The following is a 22,400-nucleotide window of genomic DNA, read 5'->3' as shown; positions in this document are numbered from 1 at the left end:
GTGTCTTTTCCTCCAAGGTCAGAACAGGACATTCCCAATCCTTTTCCAACTCTCAAATCAGCATGTTCTTTACACACCATATTATCATTACCCTTATCATTACAGGGAAAACAGAATCACAGAATGTCAGGGGCTGGAAGGGACCTTGAAAGATAATCCAGTCCAAACCCTCTGCTAGAGCAGGATCACCTACACCAGGTCACACAGGAACACATCCATGTGGGTCTTGAGTATCTCCAGAGAGGGAGACTCCACAACCCCTCTGGGCAGCCTGTTCCAGGGTTCTGTCACCCTCACAGGTGCCTCAACTTCCACCCACTGCCCCTTGTCCTGTCATTGGGAATCACTGAGCAGAGCCTGGCTCCATCTCCTTGGCACTCACCCTTTATGTATTTATAAACATTTGTGAGGTCACCTCTTAGTCTCATCCTCTCCAACCTAAAGAGCCCCAGCTCTCAGTCTCTCCTCATATGGAAGTTGTTCTTCTCTTCTAATAATTCTTGTGGCGCTGCGCTGGACTCTTTTAAGCAGTTCCTTTGCTCTTGAATGGAGGAGCTCGGAACTGGACACAATACTCCACTCTTCTCCTAGGCAACCAGCACCAGAACAAGAGGACACAGTCTCAAGCTGTGCTGGGGAGGTTTAGGCTGGATGTTAGGAAAAAGTTCTTCCCAGCAAGAGAGATTGGCCATTGGAATGTGCTGCCCAGGGAGGTGGTGGAGTCACCATCTCTGGAGGTCTTCAAAACAGGACTGGACGTGGCACTTGAAGCCATGCTTCAGTTAGTCATGAGGTGTTGGGTGGCAGGTTGGACTTGATGATCTCTGAGGTCTTTTCCAACCTTATTGATTCTATGCAAGCAGAAGTTCCCTTGTAGATTATATTTACACTGGGAATATGCAGGAAGTGTTGGTTTGCCCATGCAATACTTCTAACTTGCACTGCTCCTTGTCTCTTGGGAGTTGGGGTTTTTGTGTGTGTTTGTTTTTTTCATACAACCCACTGAATAGATGCCCTAGTGACTTAATCACTACTGCTGTTCCAGGTCTGGTTAAACACTACAAGACACAGCAACATTTGCAGTGGCCTGCTGGAATGCCCAAGGCAATGTCTACTTTTGTGTTTTCCAATGAAAAGCAGTGATGGCTTCATTACTGCCTACCCACTCTGGGGCTTTGAAGCTGTAACCACAGGTACTCCACTGTAAGATTCAGCACAGACCTGCACAAAAAGTGAAGTCTCCCAAGATTCCTGGGGCTTTTCCTTCTGTTCTTTTAGCTCTTAAAATACAAGTAAGGACACACTATTTACCCTGGTGCCTCCAGTACTGCTCCCAGACCTCTGAAAGATTCAGCATTGTCATGGTAGTACCAAAGCTATGAAGCATCAAAACACATTTCAGACCACTGAACTCCTGGCTCGTATGTGTTCCCAACCTACCAAGAGAAGGAGGGGAAATGAAATCGTTCAGGCAACAAAGCTAGGCAGGAAATTTCTGACATAGTTCATTATGCCCTGCAGCCTCTGTATTTCTTTTTATTACTGTTCTTTAGTCTTCAGGTCCTACATGCTCAACAGCCAGGGTCACTCCTCAAATTGTCAAACGTTATTCCCTGTGCGATCAGTCACTCTCAGACAATAGGAAACTTCATTCTCTTGCACAGTCAATAATGTTTTAATGTCACTTCTTTTTTTCATTTTCCTGTATGCTCTGCAATCCCTCCCAAGATTAAACAACTGCATGTCCCTGTTACTGCTGTAATTCACCTCACAACATGCCAGACGCTTAACACACTCTCCCAGAAGAGCGCGGAGTCCCAAACCTCACCTTCAAATTATCCTTGCCAAAAGGAAAGAGCATTTACCACCCAGCCTTTCATTAAAGGAATTCCCTCTCTTTCATGCAGAAGTATCTCAAAGTACTTCTGATCCACAGAGAGCTTGCTTCCTCACCTTACCTCAGATTTGATTTTCCTGAAGAAAAGCACATCTCTTTACCTCCAAAGAGAAACTCCACAGTGTATTGGTCCATCTTTCCCTACTCCTGGAAACTGCTTCCTTCCCCTCCCCTTTCTCCAACTGACTCCAAGGTCTCCCTTACTTTGATAAGGATGGCATGCAGGCAGGCATTCAGCAGCCTGACTTTCTCTATGACCTTTACTTGCATGCTTGTTCTGGGTAGAGCCAAAATATCCCCTTTTCAACCTCCAAATCAGCACCCTCAAGTAGCCATTTATTAATTGCTTCACCCAAAATCTAAGGAGAGACACTTAACAATAACCTGTGAGATCTTACTGCTGTCTACAACTATCTGAAGGGAGCTTGTAGCCAGGTGGGGGTTGGTCTCTTCTCCCAGGCAACCAGCACCAGAACAAGAGGACACAGTCTCAAGCTGTACCAGGGGAGGTTTAGGCTAGATGTTAGGAATAAATTTTTCACAGAAATAGAGACTGGCCACTGGAATGTGCTGCCTAGGGAGGTGGTGAAGTCACTATCACTGGAGGTGTTTAGGAAGAGCCTGGATGAGGCACTTGGTGCCATGGTTTAGTTGATTAGATGGTGTTGGGGGACAGGTTGGACTTGATGATCTTGAAGGCCTTTCACAACCTGGTTAATTCTATTCTATTAAGAGGTGTGAAGATCTAATCACAAGTTGCCCTGTTGCCCATCCCTCCTTCACTACCAAAGAACACTGTTCCTGCAGCATGCCAGCTCTGTGGGCTCTGCACTGTCTCCCTACCTCCTTTTGAGCATATGGTTCTGAAGAAATGACACTGCAGCAAGTGTAATGGCTAGAAATTAATGTGGTCATGAGCAATCTATTCCACTCTCTTCTGGCACGCTAAAGAAACATTTATGTCCTTCATCCATGTCCATAAGCACGAGAGAACATCCAAAAGCTGCCATCTTGTACCACTGTAGAAGAATGAGCTTTCAGGTAAACAGCAAATTAAGTTATCCCCAAAGTCAAGGATATTGGCTAAAAGCAAGCATTTCTCTAAGTTTTCACATCCCACCACAAAGGATCACAATATCACAGTATAACTAAGGTTGGAAGAGACCTCAAGGATCATTGAGTCCAACCTATCAACACAGACCCCATGACTAGACCATGGCACCAAGTGCCACATCCAATCCCCCCTTGAACGCAAGAATACAAAGCACGAATGTACAGCAGAGACACCTCCTATTTCCTTTTGCTTTCTTTTCTGCTTGCTAAGCACCAGCAAGATGCTGCCTCTCAAAACCTCTGTGATTCAGTTAGACACCATCCCTAAAAGACACAGATCCAGGGAGATTCTTCAGCTACCTGCTGCCTCATATTGCTAATTAAGATGTCAGAACTCTTCATCTCCTTACACTGTAATTTATGAGCCTGACATGCTACAGAGACTATCAGCAGTTGTCACCAAATTACCAAGGCTCCCATTTCAAATGGGAGGACAGGTGCTTCCTGGCATTTGGAAAGGAAAACAAAACAAAACAAGCAAAGAAAAAGAGAAAAGAACAGAACAACAACAAAAAAGAAAGATAAATGCAGAACCATTTACATTACTACTGCTTACAGTCTGGGAGAAATAAAAGTATAATCATTCCCTCTACACGCATTCATAGCACGATGCTATTACCAATGAGGAAGAAGGACAATCAGATGTGATTCTTCTTCCTGGGTAGGAATAACTCCACACACCAGGGGAGACAGACCAGCTGCACAGAACAAGAAAGCAGGGGGGGTTTAATTTACATTTTTCTTCAAAACACACAACCAACACACAACACCCCACACCTAAACCAAAACATCACCAAAAAAAAACCCTCAAAGCCATGACAGGTAACTGGCACAAGGCTGCCCCACAAGGTTGTAGAGTCTCCATCTTGAAGATATTAAAAAACTGTCTGGACCTGATCCTGAGCAACAGTTCCAAGCTGGTCCTGCTTCAGCAGGGGACCTGCACCACATGACCTGCAAAGGTCAGTCCCAACTTCAACCATTTTGAGGGGGACATTCCACACACCACTGCTGTGGGCTCATTACCTTAGCTCAGCACCAAGTACCCCACTCAAAGCAGCCTCACTGTGCCAGCTCCTTTACAGAGAAAATAGCAGCAGAAACACCCTCATCCCAGGAAATACAGTTTAGGAATAGGAAAAGGAAAGACGAGACTAGGAAAAGGAAAGACGAGACTAGAATAGAACAGAACAGAACAGAACAGAATAGAATAGAACAGGATGGAAGAGACCTTTGAGATCATCAAGTCCAACCTATCATCCAAAACCACCTAATCAACTAAACAATGGCACCAAGCACCCTATCAAGTCTCCTGCTGAACACCTTCAGTGATGGTGACTTCACCACCTCCCTGGGTAGCACATTCCAACGGGCAATCACTCTCTCTGTGTAGAATTTCTTCCTAACCTCCAGCCTAAACCTCCCCTGGCACAGCTTGAGACTGTGTCCTCTTGTTCTGGTGCTGGTTGCCTGGGAGAAGAGACCAACCCCCACCTGGCTACAACCTCCCTTCAGGGAGTTGTAGACAGCAAGAAGGTCTCCCCTGAGCCTCCTCTTCTCCAGTGTCACAATGCAGTCTAAAGTGATCTAGGCACCAGATGCCACGGGGAGAAAACAAAAAACACAACCCCCAAAGTCTTGCTTTCTCACCCACTTTATTCCTAGCAACACACAGACAACTCTTCTTCCCATGCTTGACCCTCAATGAGCTGAAAGAGGAATTACCCAAGGAAAGTATTGTTTCCACTAAGACAGCAAGAACACATTTTTTTCTTTGGGGGAAAACAACCCTTTTCATTAGAAGCTGGAATATTCTACCAGCTCATCCATATTGTGAGACAGCACCTTCAGAGAGGCAGCAGATGGGTCAAGAGAGGCTGGGGAGCAGCAGTGGGTCAGTAGTGCCGTGGCCTCTCTCCGCTTGGGAGACCCTGACGGTGGGGTCTGTAACAGACCTTGCAGCAAGGCATCAGTGCTGCAAATGCTTGCTGCAGTTACTCCCAGTCATGCAGAAGCAAACAGCTCCAAGCCACCATTCTCAGCAAACAACCCTAAGAGCAGGAGACTTAATGAAGCCTAGCTTCCTATGCCTTCAGGAGGGAGGCTGTCTTGGAGACTAATGATTTGACTGCAAGCTTCAGCTGGAGTTTCTCTTGCAGCTGGCACAGTCATTTGGAGGCATTGCTGGAGCCCTTGAAGAAAACTGTCATAACTTTCCTGCCACACAGCCAAGTCCCACACCTCCCAACTTAGCTACCTACTCTTCACAAGACTTGCAGGAACACATTTCTTTCCAAGCTCTCTGCTCCCATCAAATTTGCGTGAAATTGGCCAAAGGGCTGCCAGGTTATCCAGGAAGGGGTGGCAGACAAAGCAGCATGATCAGATAACCATCGCTATCTGAGAAGCCAGCCTGAGGGAACCCAACAGGAGGCAGAAGCTGGGAATAGAAAACCACACAGAAAGGAAGAAGTGCTAGAAAAAGACAAGGTAGAACAAGGCTGAGGGCTTTTAAAGGGAAGGCAAGCATCATGTATTTGGCAGGGCAGAGGAGTAGGAGGAACTAATTTAAAATTTCAGACAAATGAGTAAACCACACACACAAAAAAAAACCCTGAACAAATTTCAGAGGCAGAGCTGGAGAGAAAACGCTGCAGCTTACACTTCTTGAGCAGACTCAGGTGCATGCACATGCAGCTAAGTAGGTGCCAGAGACAAGAGGTTGAGATTTTAATTGGAACAGGATTATGAACGTGTAACATCAGAGAAAGAGGCCAGCCCCATTTTTAGGGGTGGATAAAATTACCAAGGGGCAGGGATTGTAGGTGGACAGCATCACAAAACAGGCCCCATACAGGCAGGAGGGGAGGGGGGGAAAAAATAAAAAGCAAGAAAAATCAACCCCTGAAGCCGAGCAGGGTATCCTCATGAGGATGTAAGGAAAGCTCTGTCACAGGCAGAAGGCAAAGAGGACTTGGAAGAAACTGTTCTGGAAGGAGACAAGAACTAGTTAAGGCAATGACAACTGCCAAGTCAAGGAAGGCAATGTTGGATCACAACTGAGATGCAGAGCAGTGTGGGCTGTTAAGAAAACCCTTGCAAAGTAAATCAGAGATGGGCTAAACTGACAGAGAGCTGGGAGGCGAGAGCTCCAGACAGAGCATCTCATGGGGCTTGCGGAGGACAGAGCAGCTGCTGAAGGATGGGATAAAGCAGCTTTGCACGGAGGGAGACAGGCTTTAAGTAGCAAAGCAAACAACAGAGACAAGGGAAAATGAGATAGGATCCTTCAGGAAAGCAGAAGAGTTAGAAAAATCAACCTTTGTGAAAAGCATGGATAAAGAGGGGAGTACAGGATGAACCCCCAGATAAAGGCAGGCCCTCATTTTTATGCCCCAGTCCAGTGCCCTTGCTAAACTCAAGTTTTGGGGAACAAATCTGAAGGTGGAGAAGGGGATATCCGGGCTGGGGGTGAAGTATTATTAGAGGCATTCCATGAAGCAGGAGAAGTTAAGCTCTTGTGGGAAACAAGGCAGAGAGAAGAAGCCAAGCACCAAGACAGAGAGGTCAGCGTAGTCAGAGGACTGATGTCGGCTTCACGCCACTGCACGACAGCAGGAACAGAGGCAGCAGATGGTGAGGGCTGGGAGACAGGAGAGAGGGTGGAAAAACTGTCCCAGGGGGTGGGGGCAGATGCCACTGTGTCGGTGGTATGGGATATACAAACACCAACAAAGAGGAGGCTTGGGGGGAAATCCAAGTCCAGGGTGCAAAAAGAAAGGTGGTACCAAGGGTGGCAGGTATGGGGAAGGCCCCAGAGTGAGAGAGTGGCATTGGCTGAAAATACAGAGGAGAGGGAGGCTGTAGCCAGGTGGGGGTTGGTCTCTTCTCCCAGGCACCCAGCACCAGAACAAGAGGACACAGGCTCAAGCTGTGCCAGGGGAGGTTTAGGCTGGATGTTAGGAAGAAGTTCTTCCCAGAAAGAGAAATTGGCCATTGGAATGTGCTGCCCAGGGAGGTGGTGGAGTCACCATGACTGGAGGTGCTTAAGAGGAAACTGGATGAGGCACTTGGTGCCATGGTTCAGTTGATTAGATGGTGTTGGGTGGTTAATTCTGTTCTAAAGACAAGCAAAAGACTGGCTGGCAAACCAACTACCTCACCATGACGTGGGCGACCTTGACACCGGGAGGCTTAACCAACAGCATCTGCTGAATGAGAGGGGCCCAGCCTTCAGCACTAGGACAAGAACTACTTACAAGAGATGTGACAGAGGGAGGGACACGACCTGAACGACCATAAGTTTGATTTGATATATGGAGTCTGGAAAAAGCTGCAAGTTGGATTTTTTTCAGGGTTACAGCATCAGTTCAGCAACACCACACCTCTGGCACAAGTCCAGGTGCCCTCCTGCCTCCCAGAGCAAGGCACTCACGTGACAAAACAGGGCAGCACAGCCCAAGAGATCTTCCAAAGGCAATACACCCTGACCGCAGCAAGAGCAGACCTGCCTCTTCAATAGGGCTGCAGGTTTACCTGAAGGTCTGGAAGAAAGCACTTGTCCCCAGTTTCTAGACACAGACTATGCATCTGTGAGTGACTAAACAGCAGCTGTCACTGAATTAAAAGCAAACAATAAGTCCTTCCAATCAGTTGAGGAAAGGAGGAGTGGAGGGGTGCATGAGGTAAACCCTTCCTCTGCCAGTGCACCACACTGAGCATCATCCTGCCTCCAGTCCCCCATGAGCAGATGTATACATAAGTTTTGATCTTCAGCTCCTTACTTAGCAGAGCCTAGACCCCTCTGATCAGGGAGTTAAGGAAAGGCTTACATAGCTATCAGGGAGGGAGGCTTTTTATTTATCTGATTTGAACATGCCCAAGTTATCAGACTCTAGAGGAATTCAATTAATGAGAATAAAACTCGTTTGATGCAAGTCTGGAAGGGTGGGGTGTTTTTTTCTGTAAATAGCTGTGCCCCAGAGATTTTATACTGATTATAAGCCTCAACAGTGACTAACTGATGCAAGTTGAACAGACACAGCAACTGCACCAACCACCACACACACTCCAGACCTGTCAGGGACCAAGAGAGCTAAAAGAGACCATTTGAAAGACAGGGAGAAGAGAGGGAGAATGAGGCAGGGCCAGGAAGCTGGGAAGGGAAGTCCAAAGCAGCTACTGATGCTACCTCCCCTCCTCAGTTTACTGCAGTGGACTACAAGTGATGAGGGTTGACTTAAGCACCCACTAGCACAGCTTCAAAAGTATCTGCCCACAACAGCTACAAAACACCATCTTCAGACAAGGATGCAAAAGATTCTATGCCCTGCTCAAGTTTGTGAGGTAAGGCCAGGGTGCCCCTGATGCATGGCTGCTCCTGGTCAGTGTCCCACATCACACAAAAGCCACCCCTGGCACCCAAAGCCACAGTCATCCTGGGCTGAGGAGGTGCCACTAGGGCCACTGCAGCTGCCAGCTCCCCACCAAGCCCTGGGGAAGCCAGCACTCCCTCTCTGCTGGGGCTTCCTGCTGCCAGGGCACCCCCTGGGACAACCCGAAGGGGCAGCAAGAGGATTGTGGTGCACACTGCTCAGATTTCCATCCTGGGCCAGGCCACGAGGAGGAAGGGACCATCTTGTCTCCAGCTGGGACAGAGCCACAGATGAAGGATGCTGGCAGCTCCCAACACAGCTTCTCTCCTGTCTGGGAGGCTACAGACTCACTGGCTCCCTGCCAGCCTGCTCAGCCACTGCCACCTATAGCAAAGCAGAATGAATATCACAGTATCACCAAGGCTGGAAGAGACCTCAAAGATCAAGTCCAACGGCTCAACCTGTCTCTCCAGGCAAGACCAAGGGGCTCCACCAAGCCCAGGGAATGACCCCAGCACGACAGGGTGACTCCTGCACCTGGGTTAGTCACCAGCACCATTAAAAAGAAGAAAAGAAGAAATTCTGAAAGCAATATGGTCCTTGGAGAATTTTACTCAAATGATTTTAAGGTTGGCCAGTGAGCTTTGAAGGAAACATGAAGAGGAACATTACAAACCACTGATTGATGGAAACCAAACACAGGGTACAAAACTCTTCTCATACAAATGTGGTGGGCTGTTTTTTTAATCCTGCCATGAAGATAAGCATGGCTGCTGTGACACTGCCTTCCAAGCAGCACCAGTCCTAGGAGAGCTACCCAATGTTTATTCAATGCACATTTCCCTAAACCCTGCATAGTTATATCCAGCCAGGAGACCAAACAAACATCCATAATTTCCTTTGACATCTCCTAGCTACACTGATCTCACAAAAGCAAGCAGAGGTGTCCAGCACCATTACATGCCAAAGAAACAGAAACTCCAGCTCCCTTACTAAACCCCTTCAACACAGCAAACGAGCAGGAGGGAGGAATGGCAGGCTGAAGCAGCCAGAATCCATCAGCTGGTTAAGAGAGCACCAGTAATACCTGATGGCTGTATACTTGGGAAAGACACATAGGTGTTTCTATAGTCTACTTATGCAGAAACCTCAGGAACTCTTCCTCCACTTCCCTAAGGGACATTCAAGACGTTTGAGATTTAACAGCTGCAACAAACAGTCTCCTTTTACAAGAGAAAATATTCAGGAACAAGATAACAGGAGCCATAGTTACTGAAACAGGATAAAAACCATGGAAAAAGCCTCTGGGGTCTAAGCATTGCCCTAATGATTGCAGACTGCTGCTCTGGAAATCAGAATTGAGTATACAGCTCTCATCACCACACGCAGATCAAACACGAATGCCAAGATGCAAATCTCGATGCCTGTGAGAGAGGTAATCTAAGCTATCACATTTGGGAACGACCTGCTGGCAACACCACAGCCCCTGCAAACACACAGAAATAAAGATCTGCAAATGCCCTTGATCTTGAATTCATTCCCCAGTAGATTACTGTGCTGAACCCAAGCATCACTACTTTTCCATTTGGAGCAGCTGAGAGCACGATCCTTATTACACTTGAAACAGCAAAGGAATATATTCTCTATTCAAAATTGATTGCAGACATGGGAGATGGGTGGGTAAAAACAAGGACTGGAAAGGCACTAATGCCAACTATGCTCCTTTAAAATAGTTTTAAGAACAGTATTTTACTCATTTCACAGCCAAGAGGTATAGCAATCCCACAAAGCTAACTCCAACCCAGCAGATTCTTCCTGTGCACTAGAATAGAGGGCAGATGCCAAAGCCATTATATAGACAGCCAAGTGCCATCAGAGAAGAAGGTGGTAAAAATAGCTAAGTTATCTGTAAGATGACTAAGCAAATGGATTGTCAAAAATATGCTTTCCAATACGACACCCTTTTCTTGGAGCTGCATACATCTGTTTGGTTTGGGTAATTTCTCAAATCTTTCTTCTGATCAGTTATTTTTGGCCTCCCGCTAGCACACTTCCCCAGAAGCCTCACTTCACCCCACCCACACTCCAGACTCGCATGCACATATGGACAGTGATTTAGAAACTGATGCTGATCACCCCATTGACTACACAGAACCTCCACTGCAGCACTTCCAGGACAGCACACACGCGTTTCTTTTACACAGAATCACAGAACGGGCTGGGCTGGAAGGGACCTCCAAAGGTCATCTAGCCCAATCCCCTCTGCAGTAAGCAGGGACATCCTCAACTGGATCAGGTTGCCCAGAGCCCTGTCGAGCCTCACCTTCAGTACTGAGACACTTGAACGTGTCCAGAGAAGGGCAGCAAAGCTGGGGAGAGGTCTGGAGCACAGCCCTGTGAGGAGAGGCTGAGGGAGCTGGGGTTGTTTAGCCTGGAGAAGAGAAGGCTCAGGGGAGACCTTCTTGCTCTCTCCAACTCCCTAAAGGGAGGTTGTAGCCAGGTGGGGGTTGGTCTCTTCTCCCAGGCACCCAGCATCAGAACAAGAGGACACAGTCTCAAGCTGTGCCAGGGGAGGTTCAGGCTGGATGTTAGGAAGAAGTTCTTCCCAGCAAGAGAGATTTGCCATTGGAATGTGCTGCCCAGAGAGGTGGTGGAGTCCTGGAGGATTGGGTGCGGCACTTGGAGCCATGGTTTAGTTAGTCATGAGGTGTTGAGTGATAGGTTGAACTTAATGACCTCTGAGGTCTTTTCCAACCTTATTGATTCTATGGTGTCCAGGGATGGGGCCTCAACCACCTCCCTGATCAACCTGTTCCAGTGTTCCACTACATCTATCCATTCATTGAAAAAATGGATTCCTGCTGTCTTCTACCCTCATTCTGACCCCTCCCACCTATCTTGGAGGACTTCATGACTTCACTGGCATCTTCCAGGACTGATGAGCCCTCTTTTCTCACATGAACCTGGCATTAATCAGTTTTGCAGGTGAGAAGCAGCCAGGTACTGCTCCTGCAGCCAGGGTGGGAGTCAGAACCCCCAGCACCCCTCCCTCCTGCATGTCCAGTAGACATGTTTAGAGACTGCTGGACTCAGCTGTGCCATGCTCCTGCACACATCTCCCTCTCTTCTACCAACACTCAAATGTCCCCATAAAGAAAGTTACCTTGTGCTCAGACTACAGTTGGCCACCATACAGCTGCAATCACTGTAATATACATTTCTGAGGTAACAGCAGTAGTTAGTGCCTGGGTAAGCCTCCCAAGTGATTCCTCTGCCATACCAAAGACCTGTGTGTGGCTCCCCTCCAGTTCCTTCTCACAGAGGAATGGGTACCCATCAGCATCCCAGAGCCAACTCATGACACCTGCCCCAGCCCCCTTTCTCCAGGAGCTGAGCACAAAGCCTTAGGCTGCCTTTTCCAGCAAGCAAGTTTCCAAGGCTCAAACCCATTACATCAGAATCATTAGGATGCTTTTATTAGTGTATCCCACTGGATCTGCTAGAGCAGCTATTAGGTATTTGACCACAGTGCATCTTTCCTCATGGTCACCCCTTTCATCCCTACATCCTCCCCCCAAAACCAACCAACCAAGACAGGAACAGACTGTGACCCTGTGACACAGCTCTGTGACCCTGGGCAGCAGCAACAGACCCCTGGCCTACCCTACACCACTCTATGAACCTCTGGGGAATTCTCAGATGGCTCTTCCCCCCTGTCAAAAGTAAACCAACCTCCTTGCCACCGTATGTTTGCTGCCACCCTTTCCCCTGTGAAGTCTGGGGGGGGAAAAAAAGAAAAATCATCCCAAGGACTAGGACAGGGCACAAATATCAGCAGCTGCTGCTGTCCTTCCTTTGCGTGGTGGTCCCAAGGCAGCGAGAGTCCCCTGCCAAGTTCCCAGGGAGCACCCAAGGCAAAGCAAATAGACAGCAGACCCATGTGCATAGCAACTGGCAGCCTTCATCTTTCACTTTTGTAAAGTTATCCCATTGAAAAGATGATTGGGATCATCTCCCATGACTTGGCCCACAAAGGCAGAGGAAACTGCAGAGGAAGCAAGTTTTTGGCCTCAGCTCTCACTACTTCAGCGACAGAAGTAGATGCTCCTCCAAGCATGCGAGAGAGCTCTCACTATGGAGGAGAAAGGGGTTAAGCTGAGGCTGCAGGCACAAGTGGAAAATTCAAGAGGAGTGGATGGGGTGTAAGAGCAGAAGACACTAGGAAAGAACAGAACAAAATCAGGCGTCTCAGGCAACACTTCAAACACATGCAAGAATGCAGATAGGGACCCTTTCTACTCTAGGTGTAATGAGGACAGCAGTACATGAGGGGCCACCTCTGAACACCCCTCTCCTAAGGAGGGTGAGAGGTGAGGAGAAAGGAGGGAGCATGTGAGGTGACAAAAAGGAAAGTGTTTTGATATCTACACATGAAGTTGTAGATGTAAACCCGCCCTTGCAGCCCTTCAGATTCTGGACAACCTCTGCCCCTCCACAGCACAAGCACCCAAGACTGAACTCTGATCCTTGCTTGCAGGCAGGGCACCCGGAGCTGATCTTTTTCGTCTGCCTTATTTACAGCAGAAAGGAGCAAGTGCTTGGCACCTTGAAGGATTTGGCAGCTACAGACTCTGGATTGGATTTAACTGCCGACTAGCTCCTGGCATGGGACTGATTAGAGCTAACAGCTTCTCACATGCCAGTGACCCATAGATTAACTGTGCTGCTGTAACACTGACGGCTGGAATGAATGGCAGCAGCTCCCAGATACAGTCACATGGGCTACACCCCACGAGTGTAATGGGGTGGCAAGGACAGGCTGGTTCCAATCACCTAGGGTAAGTGAGAGAGCTTGTGTAGCTAAGTAACATCACAGAGCTCCAAGTAAAAATCAATTTTCTTCTTCTTCCTAACACAAAGAGTGAAATCAATCAGGGCATAACAATCTCTTCCACGCTACAGTCCCAACATGTATAAGAAAAAAGCAGCCTGCTTGCTGAACAACAGCAAGCTAAATCTCAGCTCTAACATTGCACTGTTCCTCCAGAAAAATCCCATGACACTGCTTAAGCCACTCTCTCTACTTCAAGAAGCCGAGAGCACAGACAGAGTGACTTATCTGCAATTGTATCACAAGCCAGAAGGAAGCACTGGAATTTGCATGCTGTGACTCCAGCTGTAGATGCTGGATAACACTGCAGGCATAAAGGTCAAGCCCTTCAGCAGGAGCTCTCACGATATTGTCTGCAAGTCACAAGCAGTCAGGAGAAAGCTGGGAGATGGCATGATGCCAGCCCAATTTCTCTTGGTGTCCATGCTCTTCGGTGCAAAGCATCTTAGCACCTGGCAGGGAAGTTAAGTAATCATACCCTACAAGACAGAGCAAACATCCCTCCTCTGTAATGGGATTAGACAGCAGAGCAGGAAGATGGGGTACAGGAACCTCCAGGAAGGGAAAGCAAAGCTTTACAGTGCATTCAGGAGGCAGAGGAAGCTGAGGACCAAGAATGGTATGAGAAGAGGGAGAAGAAAGCAATGAGCCAGGGAGATGAAATTATATGGTGAGGGGGGCAGAGTACTTTGAAAGCACACCGGAGATAAATGCATTCAGATAATTGCTTAGAAGAGAATAAATATTAGTAAGTACTATAATTACCTCAAACACTTTACAAAGCTGTAAGAAGAAACATGACTAGAAGAAGGGCTGGCACACGTGCTTGTTGGGAGCTCCTATTTCAAGCTAGCAAGAAGGAACCAAGAAAGCCTGACACCCAGGCTGATAATTTCAGCTTGGCAGCCAGCCACAGGCCTTTGGCTAGATCCTAGGTACTGGATAACTTGAGTTAATAAGTGCCAGATTTCAGCAGTACAGATTTTCAGAGTAAAGAGCTTCTGGACAACCTGTGGTTACAAGCACCTGCCCAGCCCTGTGGCTCTTACTCAATGCCCAGCTCCACTTCTAGAGAGATCCAAAGGAACCTGGGTGATGACACTAAATGAAGACAGAAAGATTCATTCAAGAAATCAAAATACCAATTCATCTAAGCAGCAAAATCTAGATAGCCACGCTACAAGAAGAGGTCAGAGCCCTTCTTTCCCTGAGAGGTAAATGCATCCATTTCTCTGAAGGCTACAGAAACCATCCCTTTCACACAGCAGCCAGGGTCAGCATCAAGACCCTCTCAAACACAGAACAAACATTTAGCATTACAGGGTCCCTAGAAAAATGCATCTAGCTCATCCTGTGTTCCCAGCTCCCTTCAAAAGGCTTATTACCTTCCACACAAAGCCCAAAAGCCATGAAAGTGACAGCATGCCTCAGGCAGATATCACAAATGCACTGGTGGGGGGAAAACAACCACAAAGAAAGGAAACTAACAAATACCCCCAAAGCCCAGGTGCATCTCCCATTCCCTGCTGTTCTCCTGTAATCACAACTCCAGAGGAGGCAGCATTTGCTGGGAAGTGAAACAATCCACTTGTGTGTGCAGCACGGAACACCAGGCTAACTGCACCTACTCCAGAGTCCACCAATTAAAACAAAGCTTAGCAGTGACACAACAATTGTACATCAAAGTCACCTTCAAACGTGTCAGACCCTGATGAACTCTTTTGCAAGGGCCAGAAAAACAAAATCTGTGTTAGTGCAATGCTTGACAATCCTAATGGCTGCATAGCTGCCACACATGTTGCTCTGCAGCATAGGCTCTGGATCCTGATGGTTTCTGCTATCCCAGTGAGGTCAATTTTGTTGCCAGAAACAGCACAGGAATCTCCTTGTTCCTGTACTTCAGCAGCAGCCACCTCTTAGCCCTTCCTGACTGGCAAGTATTACAGCTGCCAAGATCAGAAGAGACAGGAGAAGTGCTAGATGATTTTTTGAGTCCCAAATGGAATCAATAGTTTGATGGGAAAGAAGTCAGCCAAGAGGGGTGGTAAGTGGACAGGAACAAAAGAACAAATAAGGATGGATCCTCACTGTCTCCACTTTTATACTCTGGAATCTTGAAAGATATGGGTGTGGTGCAGGGCTCAGCTCTTGGTAAGATCCATCCTCCAGAACCTGTTCTCACCTATCTTTCTTAACAGCTAGATTTTTCACCTTCTTTCTCCTGCCACTGTTCTCCCTTAGCTCATTTCTTCCCCACTCCACAGTGGGCCACATCTTCCTTTTCTGGGGACCATCACCCTAGGAGAGTGGGAACTGGAACTAAAGAACCACCAGCTGCAGAGTAAAATAGAAAGAGCCACAGGACAGTACAGGCAGTGGCTTCAGCAAGAGACTGCAGACTAAGGACTATGAAGGCTAGGGCAGGCAGCCTCAGTCAGAGGCCAATAACAACCAAGAAACTGACTGCAGTCAAACATTGGATTCACCTCATCTATTTGGCAGGGCTGGGCAGCTGGACACATACCTCAGACCTATGGTGCTGAGGCCCTGGTGCATGAACAGCAAACCAAGGTAACCCAGCCACATCAATTCACGGTGTCTTCTAGCCTCCCAAACACCTTCCCTTCCCTTGGTCCCCCATAAATGACTGCAGGACCATGTGAAAAAATTGATTACTTTCAAGTCAGACAAGCCCCCAAATCCTTCTATGTATTTACTGGGCTTGCCAAGTTAGTTTTCAGATCAAGCAAGTGCCTCCAACCAATTCCTCATGTGAGCACCCCATGCCAGGCAGGAACTAGCCTGGAACAACTACTTTCGCAAGCAGCGCTGCTTTTTAATATTTATGCAAGCAGTGTGCAGCAACAGTACAAGTCCTGACTGCCAAAGCCTCTCCCTTTCTGAGAAAAGCTTCCCCATCACTTAGCTGAGATGGTCTACTTTTGTGCTTATGTTCAATTACTTATTGAAATGTGACTTTGGCACGAGCCAGACAGGCGAGATTTCCTCCTGTCTCACTGCCACTTGCTAACCTCCTAATGACAAAAACCTTAACTAATGTACATCACTGCAAGCACAGAATACAGAATTAACCAGATTGGACTAGACCTTTGAGATCATCGAGTCCAACCTATCACCCAACACCATCTCATCAACTAAACCATAGCACCAAGCGCCTCATCCAGGCTCTTCTTAAATGCCTCTAGTAATGGTGACTCTACCACCTCCCTGGGCAGCACATTCCAGTGGCCAATCTCTCTTTCTGGGAAGAACTTCTTCCTAACATCCAGCCTAAACCTCCCCTGGCACAGCTTCAGACTGTGTCCTCTTGTTCTGGTGCTGGTTGCTTGGGAGACCAACCCCCACCTGGCTACAACCCCCCTTCTAGCTCCCCTGAGCCTCCTCTTCTCCAGGCTAAGCAACCCCACCTCCCTCAGCCTCTCCTCATAGGGTTGTGCTCCAGACCCCTCCCCAGCTTTGTTGCCCTCTGGACACCTTCCAGCGTTTCAACACCTTTTCAAAACTGAGGGGCCCAGAACTGGACACAGGACTCAAGGTGTGGCCTAACCAGTGCTGAGTACAGGGCACAATGACCTCCCTGCTCCTGCTGGCCACACTATTCCTGATGCAGACCAGGATGCCATTGGCCTTCTTGACCACTTGGGCACACATTCCTGGTATGCTGACAGAGCCAGGGTGAGCAACAGGCTAGAGCTGGAAATGACATATACACATGCAGACATCCTAGACCCACTGAAGACAGCTGCACACCTGATTTCTTTGCCTTGCAATTCGATTAAACCCCACTTTGCCAAGAAAGACTCCATTTTAGCCTCTCCCTAGATGATAAGAAACAGATGCTGAATGTCTTCTAACATTTAAGCAGAGAACTATTCCTTAAGAAGATTTTATATGGCTATGAAAGAGATGCCAACATAAAAAGGGAGTCAAAACCATTTCAGTGAGTTATCATTACAAAGTATTTAGCAACTTAAAAGCCAGAGGCAATTCACAATTCTGCAGCTTTCCAGACACTGGCTGAAGCACCTAAACATCCTTGGTATCAGTAAACAAATTCAATCACAAGGACAGGAACACAGGCAACCAGAAGAAAACCTAACTGTGCTGGAGAAGTTTCCCCCTTCCTTTCAAGCAACTTTCTCCTTGTTATAGTTTTCTGAGATGTGTCTATAGATTACTAGCTAATAATCTATAGATTACTAGCTATTACTAGCAAATAATCTATAGATTACTAGCTATTTTTCAGGTTATACAGCACTCTTGATTTGTCTGAATTAAACCAGCTAAAACATCTTTGGCTTCGTACTAGACTCTACAACCTTCAGGTCAGTGGCTGGACTGGTAACTGATTTTACAGGGGTGAGACAGACAAGAGACACCAAAAGGAAGAACTTTAAAATATGTATTTTTTTTAATGCAGTTTCCTGGTGTAGAAAAAAATAAGAAGACAATCCAATAAGCTTCCCAATGCAAAAGCAATGCTCTCCCTTTGACCCTCTCTGTCTCACCCCTCGCCCTATGGTCTGCAGTGCTGTTTATTCTGCCTTTCACTTTGTATAATGGGTCTGGTAAAAGTGTTCCAAGTACATATTCGATTTACAATAAAAACTGCTTTAATAAAGACATCTAACTTGATGGAAGGTCAACTAAAAGATGACAGTTCACATAAACCAAAACCTCCTGTGTAAATAAACAGGATCTGCAGGAGCCTCAGGATGTCAGGCAGTCTGGCCAAGACTGCAAGGGAGGGGAGACTCTCCATGAAGGATTGTATCTGGGAGCAGAGCCTGCCAGCCTGGCACCAAGGGCTGTGGCAGCCTCCCGCCACACCTAGGAAACCCAGACAGCCAGCTGAACCCCACACAGAAACAAGGCAACTGCCAGGGGCATCTGCACAGCCCTCACCAACACATGCCCCAAAAGCAGCAGTGCCACAGCCCACCCTGACGCACCTGGGATTAGTCCAGCACTGCCCACCACAGTGATCTAGAGTCAGAAAACACAAGGGTGAAGGAAGCAGCACCCCCTTGCAAAGGGAAGCTCACAGCAGAGGATTCTGGGCAGACGCAGATGGAGAAAGCACAATCTTGGCCACTGCTGCTAACAATGCACTGAGGAGCAGATGAGGCGCCAGCAACATTCCTGGGCTGCTAGCTTTGGTAAACACAAACAACCCCAAACCCCATGTGTGCAAACACCCACTCTGCTGTTTTGCCAGTCTGCTCCCCTCCAGCCAAGGAGCCTTCAGCGTTACTGCATCCAGGCTCGTGTGGTCAGCCACTGCCCCTTCAGCCCCTGCACCTGAGCAGGCAGAAGAAGGGCAGGAGGGTGCGATAGCAGAACACTTGAGGAGCAATCAACTGCACACTACTGCTTCTCAGCCAGCACCCCTTCCCCTCCAGGAGACAGCCCTTTAAGATCATCCCTTCTTTCTCCAAGAGTCACCTCTGCATCATAATTTCACTCCAACATGCCATTTACAAGTAAGATGCCGTTTCAAGACCTTACACAGGCTCTACTCCCCTCTAGGAATCACAAATAATTCACCAATTACTATGCATGAATAGAGAGAGGAAGAGGGTAATGAGTCTATGTACATATATACATATGCAATGTTTGAACACAAAGAGCTGTAAATTGCATTCACAGGTGGTATTCTGGAGACTGCAGGAGACTCAAAAGCAGAACTATTCATAAACCAGTCACTGACATGAATGAATTCAGCATTCCCCAGAAGTCTATTGTGTTTCCTATATATTACACTATAAATATGAGGAGTATCAGACTTTGCATCCCTGCAAAAGGGAAAAAAAAAAACGAAAAAGGAAGGTAAATCTTGCAACTACACATTGGATTAATACTGGCTGGCAAAAGTATTAATGGTCTCATCGCTGCATGAGGATTATTTACAGCAGTTGCTCTATTTTCCTATTTTGTACTTGCTGTGATGAAGTGCCACTTGTTTAAAGAACCCTGTAACAAACACTGCAGCAAGAGGGAGGGGGGGAAAAAATAACCCAGCAAATATCTACAAACGTTACACCCAGAGGCCAGATGTGGGTTTTCAAACCCTGGTTTTTCAGTTACTTGGATTCCTGCAGCTACTAAATGCTTCATACATCAAATCGTCCACCAGCTCCTTCCATAACCACAATTCCTCCTTCAGTGATTTTAATGAGTTTGCAAAAGGGACGAGAAGAAATTAAGTCGTATTTATTTTCTCTGCATACTCAACCCATAGTACCTCTTCCATGTATCTTAGCAGTAGTGTTACTTGTTTGGAAAGCAACAGTCCTTTTCTAGCCACTCAAGAGATTTGTGTCAGCCCTGCCTCTTCCTCATTGAGCCAAGTAACGTCTCGGTTTTAGAAAGAACAACTTAAAGCACCGCTGTGCAACTCGGGGCTTTGATGAATGGTCACACATCCCTGGCTTTGTTCAAAACCAGCACCTGGGCAAATGCAGAGCAACTCTCTAAAGAAACCCCGGGGAAAAACACCAAACGAAAACTAACTCCAAGCATTAACATGATATGCATCCTACCATTGAAAACAGTCCCATGTTTAACACAAGGAGGCCAGCACAACGTTTTTACAAAGCAGGTATGTCCGTGGGAACTGGGGACCACTAAAAAGCAATTGATTCCCCAAGTAGCAGAAGACACCTTGCAACTTACACCCTGGGGAAGCTGAAAGCCCGTTACAGCTAATTTTAGGGCATGGTGGAAAAGCCAGCTCCTGCACGCAAAGCGTCCGGGCAGTCTTGGCAGTCAGCCAGGCACGGGGGGAGCTCCGACACGGTGCGTCCAGCACAGGCTGGCAGGTCCCACTTCTCCACAGCCGTGGGAAACCTCCAGAAAGGCGATGCCCTCTACTGCTACGCCGCTGCAGTAGCCAGGCGTGCTTTGGAGCAGTATGCAGGCAACCGACCGCTTGCTCCCTCCATATTAGGAAGACTTAATCCAGAATGGTGTTATTGTTCTTCAAGAGCAGAGATTGAGCATGTGAAGCCAAATCAGCAAGCAACTGCCGTTCGTCCACACTCATCTTGTGGGCTACAACAGACTGCCTGTACTCGTGGAGCAAAGTCACCCTGGATAAACTTAGCTCTAAGATGGCTTTATTCAGAGAACCCAAGGAAGAACCCTACTGGTTAAGGGAAGCTTGAACGCCCTCCAAAACCATTTCAAAGAGTCATCACTCTTTTCTCTTTTCCTAAAGACAGACAGCATGAAAAACCACACACACAGCGACAAATTAGAGGCACAGAAGCACAGCTTCAAGTAAAGATGTTGTTTCCAAATTGGCAAAGATGACAATTCTCAAGACAGTAAAATCGCCAGCCTTGCTGCTTCTTCCCTCAGTGCCACTAATGCCAGCAGAAATTCTTAACAGTGAAAAGGCAAATCAAAACAACTCCGGGGCTGCTTTGTACAGACACAGGCAGAAAGCAGCGCAAGGGTGCCGTACGTTATTTTCCACAAACGTTCCTATCGACTCATCACTACTAAGCCAAGCACATGGGCTGCCACAAAAAAAAACCCCTAAAAGGCATTTTCATTGTCTCATATTCTGATTTCCCAAATTTGTAGGAATGGAGCTTGCATTGCCACAGCATCTCTCACCTACCGGTAGGATCCCAAAGGACTTTACAGAATCGCGTACAGTAATCCCCTGGGCAGGCACTTGTGGGATGGGACAACACGACACGTTTAACGGTTCACAAGCTACAACACGCAGGCAGGAAGAGAAGGGACTCCAGGAGTTTGGAGAGACAGCACAAAGCAATCAAACTGCATTTTACAACAGCAGGGACTGCCTGCCCTCTACATTCCCACGTATTCTTCGAGAGCCAAGCGGAGGACTTCGTTTCTCCACCCTACCTTACCCCAGGCATTTTCTCTGCCTTCATCGTGCAAGCTCCACTTCAACCCGTAACTCCTTACTCTCACGACTCCCCCTCGAGACGCCCCCTGAGCCCAGTACGGAGCAGCCCCTGACCGGCCGCTCGCCTTCCCAAGTTGATGCCAGAGGCCGGCGCGAAGGAGGTGCCCGATCCCTCCGCTCCCACGCCCCGGCAGCCCGCTCCGAGCAGACCCCGCGCCGTGCCTCGGGGCTCGACCAGAGAGAGCATCGGGCTATTACAAGCAGAGACGAACCCCTGGTTTATTTTTCCGTATACATATATATACACACACACACATGCATTTATTCTCCCTCCGACCACGGGAACAGGGACAGCCGTGACAACTCCTGAGGAAAGGCGCGGGGTACTTCCAGCAGCGGTGATACCCCCGGAAGCCTTGCGATGGAGGACACTCCCTGGGGGTCCCGCCCCGTCCTGTCTCGCCCCGAGGACCCCTGTCCCGTCCCCGCCAGCAACTGGCACTTACCGAGGAGTAGCAGGGAGGCCAGCTGCGGCCGCAGGGTCCGCATGGCTGCCGGGGCGCGGGGCGGCGGCCGCCCTTACCTCCCGCCGCGGGGCGCCGCGGGGCGCCAGCTGCCGGGGCAGGCGTCGCGCCGGGCCCGGCGGCACAAAGGGAAAGCAGCGGGGCCGGCACGGGGAGGCGCCAAGGCAGGCGGGGGCATCGCCCCCGCAGCGGGGCGGCCGCCGCGCCTCCCCTCCCCGCCGCTCCGCGTCGACGGCTCCGGGGCGAGAGGCGGGAAGAAAGGCAGAAACCGTCTCGTCCAAGGCTCGGAAAAAAGAAGAAAACCACAAGGGGAAAGCGGGGCGCGGGGTGGGGACACAAAGCAACAACAAAAAGACCCCACCCCGAAAAGTTATAAAAATAAGCTGGGCGCCGCGCCCCCCAGCTTGCCCCGGCCTGCCGCCCTCACCTGCCCGCCCGCCCGCTCGGCGCTGCCGCCGCGGGGTGCCCGGCGCTTCCTCCGCGCCACCAAACTCCTCCCCCGGCCCGCCCCGGCCCGCCCCACCGCCGCCCGCTCCCCCCGGCGACGGGCGAGGGAGGTGGGCAGCCCCCGGCCGGCGGGCAGGGCGCGCTGCGGGCCTGTGGAGCCGGGCAGGGGCTGGGGGTGTCCGCGGTGCGTGGGCGTTGCTCGGACGAGGGTCGAGGAGGGCACCGCGGAGGTTGAGGCATAGGGCTC

At 48.7% G+C, this 22,400-nt stretch overlaps 1 protein-coding gene across 2 annotated transcripts in view; it reads right to left on the bottom strand.

Annotated features, from left to right (window-relative positions):
* Positions 1–22,159, bottom strand: part of IGSF3 (immunoglobulin superfamily member 3) — a 119,965-nt gene extending 97,806 nt beyond the window's left edge. For both annotated transcript variants that reach the window (XM_068144691.1, XM_068144692.1), the window contains exon 1: positions 21,689–22,159. In XM_068144691.1, the coding sequence (XP_068000792.1) occupies positions 21,689–21,731 (43 nt within the window). In that variant the 5' untranslated portion in view covers positions 21,732–22,159. The remainder of the gene's footprint in view (positions 1–21,688) is intronic.
* Positions 22,160–22,400: the final 241 nt, after the last annotated feature.

The sequence above is a fragment of the Melanerpes formicivorus genome, unplaced genomic scaffold (assembly GCF_026170545.1).
Source record: "Melanerpes formicivorus ecotype bairdi unplaced genomic scaffold, bMelFor1.0.p_v2 SCAF_11, whole genome shotgun sequence".
NCBI lineage: Eukaryota > Metazoa > Chordata > Aves > Piciformes > Picidae > Melanerpes > Melanerpes formicivorus.
This window is presented reverse-complemented; position numbering and strand designations above follow the sequence as displayed.